Source organism: Nyctereutes procyonoides, unplaced genomic scaffold, assembly GCF_905146905.1.
Source record: "Nyctereutes procyonoides isolate TBG_1078 unplaced genomic scaffold, NYPRO_anot_genome, whole genome shotgun sequence".
Taxonomy (NCBI): Eukaryota; Metazoa; Chordata; class Mammalia; order Carnivora; family Canidae; genus Nyctereutes; species Nyctereutes procyonoides.
In genome coordinates this window covers 7,927,289-7,943,602 of record NW_026575048.1, presented here as the reverse complement: position 1 = coordinate 7,943,602, position 16,314 = coordinate 7,927,289, and the positions used below count along the sequence as shown (strand labels likewise).

The 16,314-nt window shown below is 42.7% G+C and overlaps 1 protein-coding gene across 4 annotated transcripts in view; it reads left to right on the top strand.

The window, feature by feature from the left end:
* Window positions 1–699: 699 nt before the first annotated feature.
* The window catches only part of ROCK2 (Rho associated coiled-coil containing protein kinase 2), a 144,120-nt gene continuing 128,505 nt past the window's right edge, over window positions 700–16,314 (top strand). For all 4 annotated transcript variants that reach the window (XR_008664714.1, XM_055327197.1, XM_055327198.1 and 1 more), the window contains exon 1: window positions 700–890. Coding sequence is in view for 3 of the 4 variants with exons in the window: in XM_055327197.1 (XP_055183172.1) it covers window positions 750–890 (141 nt within the window). In the remaining variant the exon portion in view is untranslated. The remainder of the gene's footprint in view (window positions 891–16,314) is intronic.

Below are 16,314 nucleotides of genomic sequence, written 5' to 3'. Positions count from 1 at the left end.
GGGGGGAGGAAGCGGGGAGGGAACGAGGCTCCAAAAGGAGAGACGCGGCGCGGGACCGACAGGAGGAAACGAAATGAAAAAAAAAAAAAACGAAAAAAAAAAAAAAACATGGAGGCGAGGGGCGGCGGGCGGCGGGCGGCGGGAGCGAGGGCGGGGGCGCACGCGCGTGCGCGCGGGGCGGGGCGGGGCGGGGCGAGCGGGGGCGCGCGCGGGGCGGGGCGGGGCGGGCGGGCGGGGCGCGCGCGGGCGGCCGCGGCCCGAGGGGCTTGTGGGTAGCGGCTGCGCGCGGCCGGAGACGCGGTCCGCGCGGGAGTGTGAGAGGCGAGCGGGCTCGTGGAGCGGGGCTGCCGCGGCGGGCATGGGGGCGGGCTGGCGGCGGCCGTAGCGGCCCGAGCCCGGGTTTTCGGCCTCCCGGAGCGCCGGAGGGCGGGGCGGCGCAGCCCGGCGGTGGCCGCGCCGCTTCCCCCGCTCCCGCCCTCGGAGTCCTGCGGGAGCTCGCGGCGGGCGGACGAGCGGACCGGGCGGCGCGAATCTGACTGAGGGGCGGGGACGCCGTCTGCTCGCCGCCGCCGCCGCCGCCGCCGCCGCCCCCGCCGGGCGACCCCGGGCCCCCGGGGCCGGCGCCGAGAGCCGCAGCCGGCGCGACAGGCGCGCGGTGGGCCCCGGCGGAGCCCCGCCCGGAGCCGGCGGTGCGGGGGGCGGCGCTAGGCCCCGGGGCGCCCCGGGGCCGGAGCGCGGGCGGCGGCGGCATGAGCCGGGCCCCGGCGACCGGGAAAATGCCCGGCGCCCCCGAGGCCGCGCCGGGGGACGGGGCGGGCGCCAGCCGCCAGAGGAAGCTGGAGGCGCTGATCCGGGACCCTCGCTCGCCCATCAACGTGGAGAGCTTGCTGGTAGGTGCCGCCCCGCCCCGCCCCGCCCCGCCCCGCCCCGCCCCGCGTGCCCACCCACCCGTGGGAGGGAGGTCTCGCCCCTCCCGCCCCGCTTCCGGCAGCCGGGCCCGGGTCGGAGGCCGGACACTCGGCGACCGAGTTCCAGCAGTTGGAGACGCGCTGGATTCCTCCGCTCCCACCTCCCGGAGCGGGTGTCACCGCCGCCCGCCGCCCGCCGCCCGCCGCCCGCCGCCCGCGCCCCGGGAGGAAGCACCGGCCCCGCTCCCCGCCGCTCCTGGGCCTGGGGGTGCGGGCGGGGGGCGGGGCGGGCCCTGCAGCCTCCAGGCCAGCGGCACGCGGCGCCGGGCCGTGGGTCCGGGCCGGGGAAACCCGCCGCTCGCCCTCTGGGGAGATGACAAAGAGCCGGGGCCGAGGAATCCGTCCGAGCTGTCGAGGAGAAGGGATCTCTCCTCCTCGCGGTCCGTCCTTCCTCAGGCAGCCCGTGAAAGACCCATGTCCATAGTCAGCACGTACCGGCTGCGCCCTGGCTCTTGATTTAAGAAAAGGAGCAGGTCTTAGAGGCGCACCGTCGAGTTGCCGTGCGTGCGTATTCTCCACGCTCGGCCAAGCCCAGACGATCGTACCTGGGCGTACCGCCCAGGTGCGGCGGGACCGTGTGCCGAGGAGCTGCACGGATGTTTGCAAGAAGGGGGTGTGGATTTTGACCCCGGGGTTGCAGAGGAGGGTGCAGGAGATGCTCTGGGCAAGGAGGTCACTCCGGAGGACTGGAATTTGCGTGGGCGATCCTTGGACCCTTTGGATGTTTTCTCCGCCACAACTCAAATTCTCACTTGAACTCCCCGCTGGGAGAGGCCTGGTGACTGTAAAGCCGAGGAGAACTGCCTCCTCCCTTTCTAGTGATTAACTGACGTTTCCTCCCCAAGTCCTTGGTTATCCTTTGGGGTTTCTGGACTCGCTGGCGGGGTGACTCAGTCCGCGCGGGCTGGCCACGGGGCAGGACCTGGCTGAAGACCGCCTCTCGGTGCAGGAGCGGGACGTGGTGAGGGGCTGCGTCCCGTCCGACGGCCTCGCCCTGGCGTCTCCCCGATCTTCGCGTCAGCGTGTGGTTTGTGTGTTTTCATGGCACCCTGACGCCCTGGTCTGGTCCCTCGTTAGCGCGAAGGGCATGACTTCGCCTAGGCCAAAGCAGAGGCTCCGGGCTTCGCTCCCAGCGTTTCCACTTTGGCATTTTGCTAGCAAAACTTGGACCTAAGGCCAGAAAGTTCAGTTAAAAATAGTAGCGCAAGTATCCATCAGGTTCATATTCAATCCCGGATAGAAGATTTTAAAGACCCATCCATCACTTTCATGTCTTGGGTCTTTCCTCACGTTAATCAGAGTCATTCCGGTCATTCCGAACTTGAACCGAAGCGACTTATACCTGTATTGCGTTCACGCGTTCTGTCTCGTTAGAGTATTTTCTAGACTGTTAAAGTGAAGGCTCTTGTTAAAAGTGCAACGTTAGGGATCCCTGGGTGGCGCAGCGGTTTGGCGCCTGCCTTTGACCCGGGATCGAATCCCACGTCGGGCTCCCGGTGCATGGAGCCTGCTTCTCCCTCTCCCTCTGCCTGTGTCTCTGCCTCTCTCTCTCTCTCTCTCTGTGACTATAATAAAGAAATAAAAATTAAAAAAAAAAGTGCAACATTACACGTTTCAGTCAGCAGTTTGGTCCATTCATTTATTGGGCGCTCAATACAGCCAAGACACTTTACACTGTTATTAAGGTGATGTATTGTTGGTATGAGAGTTGACATTAGATGCCGCTGACCGGACAGATTTTGCTATTCCTGTTTTTAGTTGATTAAATATTATGGTTCTGAGTCGAAGTAAATCTTACCAGGACAAAAATAGTCCTTTACTCTTTTCTTTGGAGCAGTGTTGCAGGGCTTCTATTTCAAATAATGAGCTGAAAAAATTTTAAGACTGTATTATAGTACATTAATTTTAAATTATGTGTATTGCACAAAATAGAATGTTTTTTTGTGGTGACTTTTACATAAAATTTACCACTTTAACCATTTTTTTTTTTACTTTAACCATTTTTAAGCGTACAGTTCAGTGGCATTAATTACCTTCACATTGTTGTGCAGCAACCATCACCACTATTCAGTTCCACAATTTTTTTTTTAATCTTTCCAAATAGACACTCCATGAATTAATCTTTACGAGAATGTTATAAAAACATACTTCCTGGGCAGTCCCGGTGGGGCAGCGGTTTAGCGCCGCCTTCGGCCTAGGGCGTGATCCTGGAGACCCTGAATCGAGTCCCACGTCGGGCTCCCTGCATGGAGCCTGCTTCTTCCTCTGCCTGTGTCTCTGCCTCTCTCTCTCTCTCTCTCTCTCTCTCTCTCTCTCTGTGTCTCTCTATGAATAAAGTCTTTAAAAAAAAAAACATACTTCCTGAAATATTAATGAAATAAGGGCTGGGATCACTTTAAAGATTTGACACCTTACAATTTAGCCTGTACATCACTGATGATTGTTTTACTGCATATGGCACTTCTTTTGGCTTTACTGTAGAAAATAAGTATTTCTTTCTTTAACAGGGAAAACTTAAGTAATATAGTCAAATGAAAACACAGCCATGAGTCTTAATTACTTCTTTCAGGTGCTCAGAAAGTACCACTTAAAATTGTATACTAAGATGACAAAAATATGGAGATGAAATATACCAGAAGTTACTGTATAATTATTCTTAGAAGGTAAAACTCTCTTTGTAGGAAAAAAAATGTTGCATGAGATTACATGCAAAGTGCTTAGCTCAGTGCTTGGTACATAAGTAGTGCTCACTGGTGTGCAGTTACCATAGTTAATTGCTAATTGCTTTAAATTTCCTTTGAAAAGGAGAATGGTTTTATTGGCAACTCTTTCTTGCTCTATAATTTTGAATAAGTAGCATTATAATTTGAATTTACTATCAGAAAAGTGCTAGCAATCATCAAACATAGGTAAGCTGGATTCTAAGACTATGTCAGTGTTAAAAGACCAAAGCTCACTGGTGTGCAGTTACCATAGTTAATTGCTAATTGCTTTAAATTTCCTTTGAAAAGGAGAATGGTTTTATTGGCAACTCTTTCTTGCTCTATAATTTTGAATAAGTAGCATTATAATTTGAATTTACTATCAGAAAAGTGCTAGCAATCATCAAACATAGGTAAGCTGGATTCTAAGACTATGTCAGTGTTAAAAGACCAAATTGTCTTTTTTTCTCTGCAGATGCTCCTTGCTTTACATAGGTCCTTAAATTACTCTGAAGCGAGTGTATCCCTTTTGTGGTTACAGATTGTGGGCTGGTTGGTCTTATTTAAAAATGGAGGATTCATCCCCCCCCTCCTTTAAGATTTATTTATTTATATGAGAGAGAAGAAGAGGAAGGATGGGGGGGGGCGGGTTGGAGAGGGGCAGAGGGAGAGGCAAGAATCCCAAGTAGATTCCCTGCAGAGCACAGAGCCCAACTAGGGGTACATCTTATAACCCTGAGATCACAACCTGAGCCCAAACAGGGGATGCTTAGCCGATTTTGCCACCTGGGTGCCCCTAAAAGAGAGTTTTGGGAGAGGTTTGTTTCTGTCACACTTGTTTTGGAGGAGAGGAACTTCAGTGGTACATTTTTGCAGTGTTTGAAACTTTTTGGTAAACATCCGTGTTTTGTTGTCAAGACTCAGCTTCTCATACTGCTTTCCCAAATAATATGGTAAAAAGAATTGTGCTTTAATATGCTGGAGAGATGTCTTTTCTCCTTCCCTTCCCTTCTCCCTTCCCTTCTCCCTTCCCTTCTCCCTTCCCTTCTCCCTTCCCTTCTCCCTTCCCTTCCTTCCACCCAATATGGGGTTCAAACTCACAACTTTGAGGTAGAGTTGTATGCTTTCCCAACTGAGCCAGCCAGGTGCCTCTGAAGATCTTTCTAAAGAGCTGTGCTTTTGGGTTTTAATGTGTTTTACTAAAAGAGTAAATGGGATTCAGGCTTGAGTAATCTGTTTTCTTTAGACCGGTGTTGATAGGGAAAGGTGATTAAAATTTTATTTATGAATTTCAGTGACTTAGTACAAAATGCTTTTTTTGATTGATTTCATTATACGGATAAACTGTATACACACACATATTTCTTATCACATTGCTTAGATTTCAGCTTAGTACTGGTTATCTGCCTAAAGTAAATTTTTATGTGTTTTTCTCCACTGACAAATAAGTGTATTATAAAGATATACAAGTGAAATAGAAAAAAAAATTGAGAAATTGTTTTATACATGTTTTCCTTTTGTGAAATAAAAGTTGAGCATTTATAGTATAAAGGGGATTACTTTAAAATTTGTGTTTTAATGATTAAAGAAAGTGAATTAGCTAGAAAGGTTTAAAAAAGTAATGCATGGAATTTACTGTTTAGGTAAAGTTGAACCTCTTTGAAAGTACAGGTCCACAGCCCTCACCTACAATTTTGCTATATAAAGAACTCAGAAAACCAAGGTTTTTTTTTTTTAAGATTTTATTTATTTATTCATGAGAGAGAGAGAGAGAGAGAGAGGCAGAGACACAGGTAGAGGGAGAAGTAGGCTCCACACAGGGAACCCAACATGGGACTCGATCCCGGGTCTCCAAGATCATGCCCTGGGCCGAAGGTGACGCTAAACCGCTGAGCCACCTGGGCTGCCTGAAAACCAAGTTTTTGACGACTTACTTGATCATAACATCTGACCTGATCTGGTGTTAGAATATTTATAATCAATGTGTCCCTCTTGATGTAATTGAGATAGCTTTCCTTGGTGAAATATCAAAAAAATAAAAAAAATCAAAGTGTTTGATTTCAGGGTGCTACAGGAGACTTGCAAGAGGGTTTTCAGAGGGCAGCCCCGGTGGCGCAGAGGTTTAGCGCCGCCTGCAGCCCCGGGTGTGATCCTGGAGACCCAGGATCGAGTCCCACATCGGGCTCCCTGCATGGAGCCTGCTTCTCCCTCCGCCTGTGTCTCTGCCTCTCTGTTCCCTCTCTCTGAATGAATGAATAAATAAATCTTAAAAAAAAAAAAAAAAGAAAAAAAAAGAGGGTTTTCAGGAAAGTACTTTATATGGTGTGTGTGTAGTATATGTACTTTATTGCCATTCTAAAATCCAGAAAATTCTGAATTCAGAAACATCTTGCCAATATAAGTCCAGTGAAGACTTACATACATCTTAAACACTGTAGTTATAAAGAAATAGTGAATAAGTATCTTGAAACCTAAGTTGTTTTAGTTGAGTCCTGATCCAGTAGTCCTCTTTTCCCATTTTGAATTTTGAAATATTCTAAGCATTAAGAGAGTATAGCATGAAAATATGAATTATGAAGCATAAAAAACAAGCATTCATGAAATCATTGCCCAATTTAGAATAGAACACTAGCCTGTTGAAGTTACCATGTGTTGCTGCTTGATCAGTCTTCATGCATTCTCTCCTGTTGCCCTGAAATTTTTTTGAGGATTTATTTATTTATTTGAGAGAGAATGTGTGCTCGAGTGAGCAGGGGTGGGGGCATAGAAAGAGGGAGAGAGAGAATCTCAACTCCCCACTGAGTATGGACCTTGATCTCATGATCCTGAGATCATGATCCAAGCTGAAATCAAGAGTCAGCCGACTCAGCCACCCAGGCGCCCTCCTCCAAGATTTTTATTATTCCCTTGTTTTATTTTATAGATTACCAGATTTGTATGTATCCCTAAACAGTACTGCTTAAATTTTACTTACTTTTTTAACTTTAAAAAAGGTCAAAATTTTTATACTATGTTTTGTGACTTGTTTTTTTCAATCAAAGTTATATTTCCCAGATGCACCCACATTGTGGTTTATTCATTTTCACTGCTACCATAAACCAAAGCATATTGCTCCAATCTATTTAATGGATATTTAGGTGGTTTTTCTTTTCTGCTATTATGGACAGAATTACTGTGAACATTACTGGAGCCCATGTGAAGTATCTATAGGCCAGTGTATGTGTTTAGGATTGGAATTGTTGGGTTTTAAGATACACACACACATATATATATGTGTGTGTGTGTGTGTGTGTATATACACACACATATATATATATACATATATATATATAGAATTGTTGGGTTTTAAGATATAGATATAAAACAAAATAATGGATAGAGTTTAACTCTTCCACCAACATTTTTTAAAAGATTTATTTGAGAGAGAAACAGAGCACATGCGGGAGCAAGGGAGCGAGCAAGTGCCAGGAGAGGGGCAAGGAAGGGGAAGAGAGAATCTCAGACAGACTACCCCCTGAGGACAGGATCCTGGCATAATGACCTGAGTGAAAACCAACAGTTGGACGCTTAACCCACTGAGCCTCCCATGTACCCTTTCTCCCAAAATTTTATTATGGAAAATTTCAAAGTGTTGTAAAGTTGAAAGAATTGATGCTGAACATCTATATACTGATCACGTAATTAATAGTTTGCTGTATTTGCTTTATTGCATCTGTCCCTCCCTTTATCTATCTCTTGCTATATCTTTTGTTTTTGATTCATTTAAAATAAGTTGTAGCTATTGGTATGCTCCTTTAAGTACTTCAGCATGCACTTTGTTGAGTATAGTTCAGTATTTGTTTAGGCTTTTAATTTTTTTATTAATTTTTGTTTAGACTTTTTATTTTTTATTTTTATTTTTTATTTATTTTTATTTTTTTTTTGTGTTTAGACTTTTTAAATGTTACATTTACATACAGTGATACGTACAGATCTTAAGTATACATTGATGGGTTTTGACCAGTGCACACACTTGCGTAATGCAAATCCTTATCAAGATACAGAACGTTATTACCAACCCAGAAATCTTCCTTATATGTCTTTTCAGCTAATTCTGCATCCCCTTCCCATAGATTCTATCACTCTTCTGTTTTTTTTTTTTTTTTTTTTTTTTTTTTGGTACTAAAGATTACTTTAGCCTCTTGAAGCTCATATAAGTGGAATCCTGTATAGTGTGTACTCTTTTGTATCTGATGTATTTAGCTCAGCATAGTTTTTGAGATTCATCCATGTTATTATGTGTATCAGCAGCTTGTTCCTTTCTTATGACTGAGTGGTATTCCAATAAATGTGAAACCAAAGTGTGTTAGCCATTTCCTGTTGATGGATACCTGGACTGTTTTGAGTTTTTGGCTATTATATATTACATGCTTTGATTCTTAATCAAGAATGATATGTTTTCATTTTTTTTAAAGTACCTTTTCCTTTTTTTTTTTTTTTTAAGATTTTATTTATTTATTCCTGAGAGACACACACACACACACACACAGAGAGGTGCACAGACACAGGCAGAGGGAGAAGCAGGCTCCATGCAGGGAGCCCCATGTGGGACTTGATCCCGGGACTCCAGGATCACTCCCTGGGCTGAAGGCAGGCTCTAAACCGCTGAGCCACCTGGGTGTCCCATGTTTCATTTCTTTTGGGTAAATACTTAGTAGTGGAATTGCTAGGTCATAAGGTAGAAATATGTTTAATTTTTAAGAAGCAGCCAGATGGGGGTACCTGGCTGGCTCAGTTGGTGAAGCATATGACTCTTGATCTTGGGATTGTGACTTCAGGCCCCAAATTGGGTGTAGAGATTACTTAAAAATAAAGTCTTAAAGAAGAGAGAGGTAGAGAGGCAGCCAGATCTTTTCCCAAAGTGGTCATATGATTTTACACTCCCACAGCAGTGAATGAGAGTTCCAGTTCCTCCCCAACACCGAGTCTTAAATTTTAGCCACTCTGTGGGTGGGTACTGGTATCTCATTGCGATTTTAATTTGCATTTTTTTGATCATTATGATAATGGATTTTTCAGGCACTTACTGGCCATTTGTGTATCTTCCTTTGTGAAATATTTGTTCACATTTTTGCCCATTTAAAAAAATTTGGGTTCTTTAATGGCTTATACAGGTTCTTTATCCTATACGTAGTTCTTTGTCAAAAGTTTGGAAATGTTTTCTCCCGGTCTGTGGCATGTTTTTTTTTTTTTTTTTTTTTTTAAATAAAAAATTTTTGTGGTTCTTGCTTTCTCTGCCTAAGAGACTTGCCTTTCCCCATGTTACAAAGAGATTCTCTTTTTCTTTCCTTTGGGAATTTTATAGTTTTTTCGTATTTAGGTCTAAGATAGATGTGAAGCCAGTTTTAGTGTGTGATACGAGTTAGGGCTCAAGGTTCATTTCCCCCATCCCCACGGTACTTCCCATATCCAGTTATCCAGACTATCATTTTTTCTGCAGCTTTATTGATACGTAACTGACACATAACACTATATGAGTTTAAGGTATACAGTATGTATGTATACAGTATATGTATATATTGCTAATTGCTTACCACTGTAATGGTTATTTACATTCTTCACCTCACATAATTACCCTGTGGTTTGTTGCTATTGTTGTTAGTGTGAGAATATTTAAGATTTACTACTTTAGCAACTTTCAAGTATACAATATTTTTTTTTCTTAAGATTTTTTATTTAATCATGAAAGACAGAGAGACAGACAGAGAGGCAGAGACACAGGCAGAGGGAGAAGCAGGCTCCATGCAGGGAGCCCAACGTGGGACTCCATCCCGGGTCTCCGGGATCACGCCCTGGGCTAAAGGCGGTGCTAAACCGCTGAGCCACTGGGACTACCCACAATTACAGTATTGTTAACTATAGTCACCAGCACCAGTTTTTTAAAAACACTTTTCTGATTGCTTTAGTGCCTTTGTCAAAAATGAATTTACTGATAGGTGAATTTTTTATTTGTCTATAGTAACTATATTTAATTGTTACAGTTCTATTGTTTAACCCATGCTCTATTCAAAATTTATTTTGTAGTTTTATCTTTTTACCTGAAGGACATTGGCAGGCAACTGTGGTTAAAAAACCTAGATTTTATTTTTTTGAAGGGAAGAAAGATGTAAATTTTTGTAATTATAAAAAGTGTTTTTTTAAAAGATTTTATTTATTCATGAGAGACACACAGAGAGAAGCAGAGTCATAGGCAGAGGGAGAAGCAGGATTCCTACAGGAACTAGATGCAGGATTCAATCCCAGGATCCTGGGATCACAACCTGAGCCAAAGGCAGATGCTCAACCACTGAGGCACCCAGGTGCCCCCAAAATAATATGTTCTTATTGTAGAAAATTTAAGAAATAAAACTATAAATGCAAGTGACATATTTAGTCTCCCCACATAGAGTTAACATTTAGGTATAAATACCTGTCTGAAAAAGTAAAATAGAAAAAAAAGTAGAACTACATCGAACATGTGCTTTGTCATTTTAATTTTTTTTACACTTAATTATAGAAGCTTTTGTATAGTCAAATTTATCACCCTTCTCATTGTAGAGTGATCTTTGGCTTAGATGTCATTCTGAGGACATTCTCCGTCACCCAAGATTATGATATCATACACTCTAATTTTCCTTTAATACTTTAATAATTTTATTTTTAATGTTATCTTTAATGTTATTTCTATTGCATTTTAAATTCTTTTTTTTAAACAATTTTTTAATTTTTATTTATTTATGATAGACATACAGAGAGAGCGAGACAGGCAGAGACACAGGCAGAGGGAGAAGCAGGCTCCATGCACCGGGAGCCCGATGTGGGATTCGATCCCGGGTCTCCAGGATCGCGCCCTGGGCCAAAGGCAGGCGCCAAACCGCTGTGCCACCCAGGGATCCCTGCATTTTGAATTCTGATGGAAACTATGAAATAGGGGTATGAAGATTTTATCAGGAAGTTTGTGATAAATATTAGAGTACCCAAAATAATAATTGGAAGCCTTTGTTTATATCTCTTTGTTCTTATAACTTTCTATTTGGAGAGTGGTGCTTGTGGGAGGAAAGAGGATAATGATTATAGATTTGGTCTTCCATTTGGGTGTCTTGAGTTTTTTCATGGAAATACTACTTAAAACTACTTAAAAATACTACTCTGGGGGATCCCTGGGTGGCTCAGTGGTTTGGCCCCTGCCTTTGACCCAGGGCGCGGTCCTGGGGTCCCGGGATCGAGTCCCGTGTCAGGCTCCCAGCATGGAGCCTGCTTCTCCCTCTGCCTGTGTCTCTGCCTCTCTCTCTATCATGAATAAATTAAATAAAATCTTAAAAAAAAAAATACTACTCTTGAGGTGCTTGGGTGGCTGAGTCGTTAAGTGTCTGACTTTCTCAGCTCAGGTCTTGATCTCAGGGTTGAGTTTGAGCCCTGCATATTGGATTCCACGCTGGGTGTGTAGCGTACCTAAGAAAAACATTCTATGCTGACATTAAAAAAAAATATATATATATATATAAGCTGTTAGTGATCACAGTTACCCGTGAAGAGAATTTGAGTGACTCAGGGCTACTTATGGCTTTTGTGGGGGGAAAAAAAAAACACAAAATAACATTTTCCACTGGCAGGTAGCTTGTTATATAGAGCTTAATATTTAAATTAATGTCAAATCATGGTGGTATTTGGGACTCTACTAAAACTGTCTCTTTATCCTTAATTATAGTTATTCTTCCCTCTCATCTGTACTTTTTTTCTATAAAATGATTGGATTATGGAGATAGATTTGTAAATTATGCAATTAACAGCCCCAGATGACCCTCACTCATCTTTTTGGAAAGCATTTGGATCACAATAGTTAGTATTCGCACTCATTCTTGTGTGTGTGCGCATGCTCTCTCATTATCTTTCTCTCTTACTTTTTTTTTTTTAAGATTTTATTTATTCATGAGAGGCGGGGCGGGGGGGGGGGAAGAGGCAGAGACAGAAGCAGGCTCCATGTAGGGAGCTGGACGTGGGACTCCATCCCAGGTCTCCAGGATCACATCCTGGCTGAGGCAGTGCTAAACCGCTAAGCCACCGGGGCTGCCCTCTCTCTTGCTCTTTCATTTGCTCTCTCCCCCTCCCTCCTTTCCTCCTTCCCTCTCTCTCCTTCTGTGTTTGTCTCTGTGTGTGACAAAAAGGAAATATTGAGATTCGTTTTTGGTTCATCTTTGATAATTTGGAGGAGTGTTTCAATAATTCCAAGAGGGATTTTATGTTTTGTTGCTTCATTGTGATAAGTTGTTTCTTCAGATAACTAAAGTGCTTTATACATTTTTTGTTATAGTTAATTGATCACTTATTCAATATCTGATTTCCCTTATTCTCTGAGAGTTTAGATTTTTAGTTATAAAGCAGCTGATAGAAATTTTCTTTCTTTTTTCTTTTTTTAAAGATTTATTTATTAGAGACAGTATGTGGGGAGGGGCAGAGGGAGAGGAGGGGGAGAGAAGCAAACTCTACTAAGCACAGAGCCCAACACGAGGCTCGATCTCATGACCTGAGCCGAAATCAAGAGTTGGACGCTCAGCCAACTGAAAGACCCAGGAGCCCCCCAAATTTTCTTTTTTTAAAAATTAAATTAAATTTATTTATTCATGAGAAACAGAGAGAGAGAGGGAGAGAAGCAGAGATACAGGCAGAGGGAGAAGCAGGCTCCATGCAGGGAGCCCAATGTGGGACTTGATCCCAGGTCTCCTATCACACCCTGAGCTGAAGGTGGCGCTAAACTGCTGAGCCACCTGGGCTACCCCCCCCCCCCCTTTAAGGGATTATAGACTTGGAACTGATTTCTAACACATTAGAGTTGTTTTATATGCCAGGGAAATGAATAGTAGAACTTCCTCTAGTAGTACTTTAGATGGAAACAGCAGAACAGAGTTGGCATTATCTTAATTACCTGTGATTATGATAAGGAATGCTTAATACACTGTTATATACTTGGTTTTTGAGCTTATTTGATGAACAGAATATAAGCTCTTTTAGGACATGCGTCTTTTTTTGTTTTATTGTTGTGTCCGGTAAATTTTTGATGCATGAACTAACATATAATTTTTTAAGTAACAGGAGTGATAACCTGTAGAAATATATTCCTGTTTATTTTTATTATTTTTTAAATAATTTTTAAAAAAGATTTTATTTTTTTTATTAATGAGAGATACAGAGACACAGGCAGAGACACAGGCAAAGACACAGGCAGAAACACAGGCAGAGAGAGAGAGACTCCATGTAGGGAGCCTGACACGGGACTTGATCCCGGGTCTCCAGGATCATACCCTGGGCTGAAGGCAGGCGCCAAACCACTGAGCCACTGAGGCGTCCCTATATTCCTGTTTAAAGAGCTTTAAAGTATTCTCCAAATAAACATTTTGATATATGTTCTTGTCACTTATTTCTTACATACTTGTAGGAAAGAACATAACATCTGTATATGCAAAGAGGATACCCTTGAGTGAAAGAATTAATTGGAGGTTAGGTAGGAAAAGTGAATAATGATATGGACATTTTCTGGATTGTGGTGAAATAATTTGTTTTGGAAAGGAATTAAGCTAATTTTATTCTAGTGAAGTAAAGACTTTGTGTAGGCTGTACAGCTTTTATCATTTATTGAGTTTCATCTATTCCCCTCACCCCCTAATTTTTCTTCTGGTTAAATATATCCAATTCCTTTTTATATACCTAGGTGATGCCTGTGTTGAAACAGTGCTTCATATGTAAGGACAGATGAAATGCTGGTTGGTTTGTACATAAGGTGAAATTCTTTAAAATGGTATATTGACTGTTACTAATAGTAGGCAGTATTGATTAACAAAATTAAAAGAAAGCCAGAGAGCATGAGAACTTTTGATCAGGGGTCAAGAGTGTTATTATAACTCACTATGTATGAATGACTGTTTTGAAATTTTTCAGATATTAAGCATTCTGATTCCTAGCATTTTTGTGTCACTTTATTTTATTATTTTTTTAAAGATTTATTTATTTATTTATGGTAGACATAGAGAGAGAGAGGCAGAGACACAGGAGGGAGAAGCAGGCTCCATGCCGGGAGCCTGACGTGGGACTCGATCTCGGGACTCCAGGATTGCGCCCTGGGCCAAAGGCAGGCGCTAAACCGCTGAGCCACCCAGGGATCCCCCCCCTTTTTTTTTAAGATTTTATTTATTCAGAGAGAGAGAGAGAGAGAGAGAGAGAGAGAGAGAGAGAGAGAGGGGCAGAGACACAGGGAGAGGAGGAAGCAGGCTCCATGCAGGGAGCCCGATGTGGGACTCGATCCCGAGTCTCCAGGATCACACCCAAGGCTGCAGGCGGCGCCAAACCGCTGCGCCACCAGGGCTGCCCAGGGATCCCCTTTTTATGTCGCTTTAAAATGTTTATTGTTTGGGGGTACCTGGATGTCTCAGTTGTTGTGTGTCTGCCTTTGGCTCAGGTCGTGGTCCTGGGATCCTGCATGGAGCCTGCTTGTCCCTCTGCCTCTGTCTCTGCCTCTCTGCGTGTCTCTTTTGAATAAATAAAATCTTAAAAAAATGTTTGTTGTTTGTAATAATCTGTTCTTTATTTAATAAATCCCAATACTTGATTTTTCATGTTCCCTTTGCGTTGAATTTAAAACAGCTATAGAAGGAAGAGAATTAGAGTATGATTTTTCTTCTCCATGTAATAATAGTGGCTTTCAGCAAAGTAGAGCAATACACAGTATCTTGCTTGTAGTAGGTTCTTGATAATTGTTGGTTGAATGATAAATACAGGCTTCAGATGTAGTGCAGTTGAGAAGACAGTGTTCCAGTCTCTGATTTGCTCTTAGAATGAGCTCTGAAATAAAAGTCTGGCAGAGAGTGGTCAGCAGGTGTTGAACATAGGTATATTGTTTATTGAATTTATTCTTTTTTTTTAAAGATTTTATTTATTTATTCATGAGAGACACAGAGGGAGGCAGAGACACAGGCAGAGGGAGCAGGCTCCCTGTGAGGAGCCCGATGCGGGACTCAGTACCAGGCCCCAGGATCATGACTTGAGCCAAAGGTAGACAGACGCTCAACCACTGAGCCACCCAGGTGCCCCATTAGTTCTTTTTATTTTATTCTATAATTTCCATATCGTAGAGTTCACCTATTTATAAGTATACAATAAACTGGTTTTCAGTAAATTTATGGAGTTGTGCAACCATTATCATGATCCGTTTTTATTAACCCCTCAGAATTTCCTTGAGCATGTTTGCAGTCACTCCTTACTCCCAGGGAAGCCAACTACTGATACATTTTCTCTGTAAGATTTTCTTTTTCTTTTTGGAAATTCCATAAAAGTGGAATACTACAGTATTCAGCTATTTGTTTTTGGTTTCTTCCACCTACCATAACATTTTTGAGGTTCATCTGTCTTGGAGCATATGCCAGTATTTTGTTATTTTTTATTGCTAATATTCCATTGTATATGATATACCGTATTTTGTTTATGAACTCACCATATGTGTATGGACGTGTGTTATTTCTCTTAATCTAGATTTTAAGGAGTTAGATTGCTGGGTCATATGGTATACCTCTGCTTAACTTTTTTTTCCCCCCTTTCATGCTTAGCTTTTAAGAAACTGACAAACTTTTCCAGAATGGCTGTTTCATTTTACATTCCCACCAGCAATGTATGAGGATTCCAGTTTTTCCATATGTTCAGAGAACACTGAACATTGTACGTCTCTGTGGTGATAACCATGATAGTATATTTTACTAATGATAAATGATGCTGAGCACTGCTTCCTATACTTGTTATTTTGTTTTTTAAATTTTTACTAAGGTACTATGAGTCTGATCTAGTAAAAGGAGTTTCATTTTGTATACCACAGGCGAGTTCCAACGTTTAAAAATTGAATATAGATACATATAGATCAGAGAGCCCTATATAGGTGAAACTATCCTACTGACTAGTATCTATCTGAAAGACCTAATTAACACTAACTTTTTTTTTTTTTTTTTTTAACGCCTTGTGTGGTACCTTCCAAGTAATGAATGTACCTTGCTGAGCTGTGTAAGCCCTGATAATGGCTGCGAAGTCTCTCCTGGTTGAGTTATTTGTAAGATACGGATCAAATTTGAATACTTCTGACTTAAATTATGGTCTTTGATTGTTTCTTCATTCTGTTTTGTGTTGATCTTTACTCTAAAAATTTTTTTTTTAATTTTATTTTTTTTTTAAAAGATTTTATTTATTCATAAGAGACAGAGAGAGAGAGGCAGAGACACAGGCAGGGGGAGAAGCAGGCTCCATGCAGGGAGCCTGATGCGGGACTTGATCCTGGGATCATGCCCTGCACCAAAGGCAGGTGCTAAACCACTGAGCCACTCAGGGATCCCCCAATTTTTTTTTTTTTTATTTTGAATATCTTGAGTAAGCTTATAAACTGATTTTGTCAACTTGACCCAACATTTATCTTTATAAAACTTTTCTGTTTTACATAAAAAATAAAAAAACAGTTCTTATTAATTTTGTAATTTGGGGGATCCCTGGGTGGCGCAGCGGTTTGGCGCCTGCCTTTGGCCTAGGGTGCGATCCTGGAGACCCGGGATCGAATCCCACGTCGGGTTCCCGGTGCATGGAGCCTGCTTCTCCCTCTG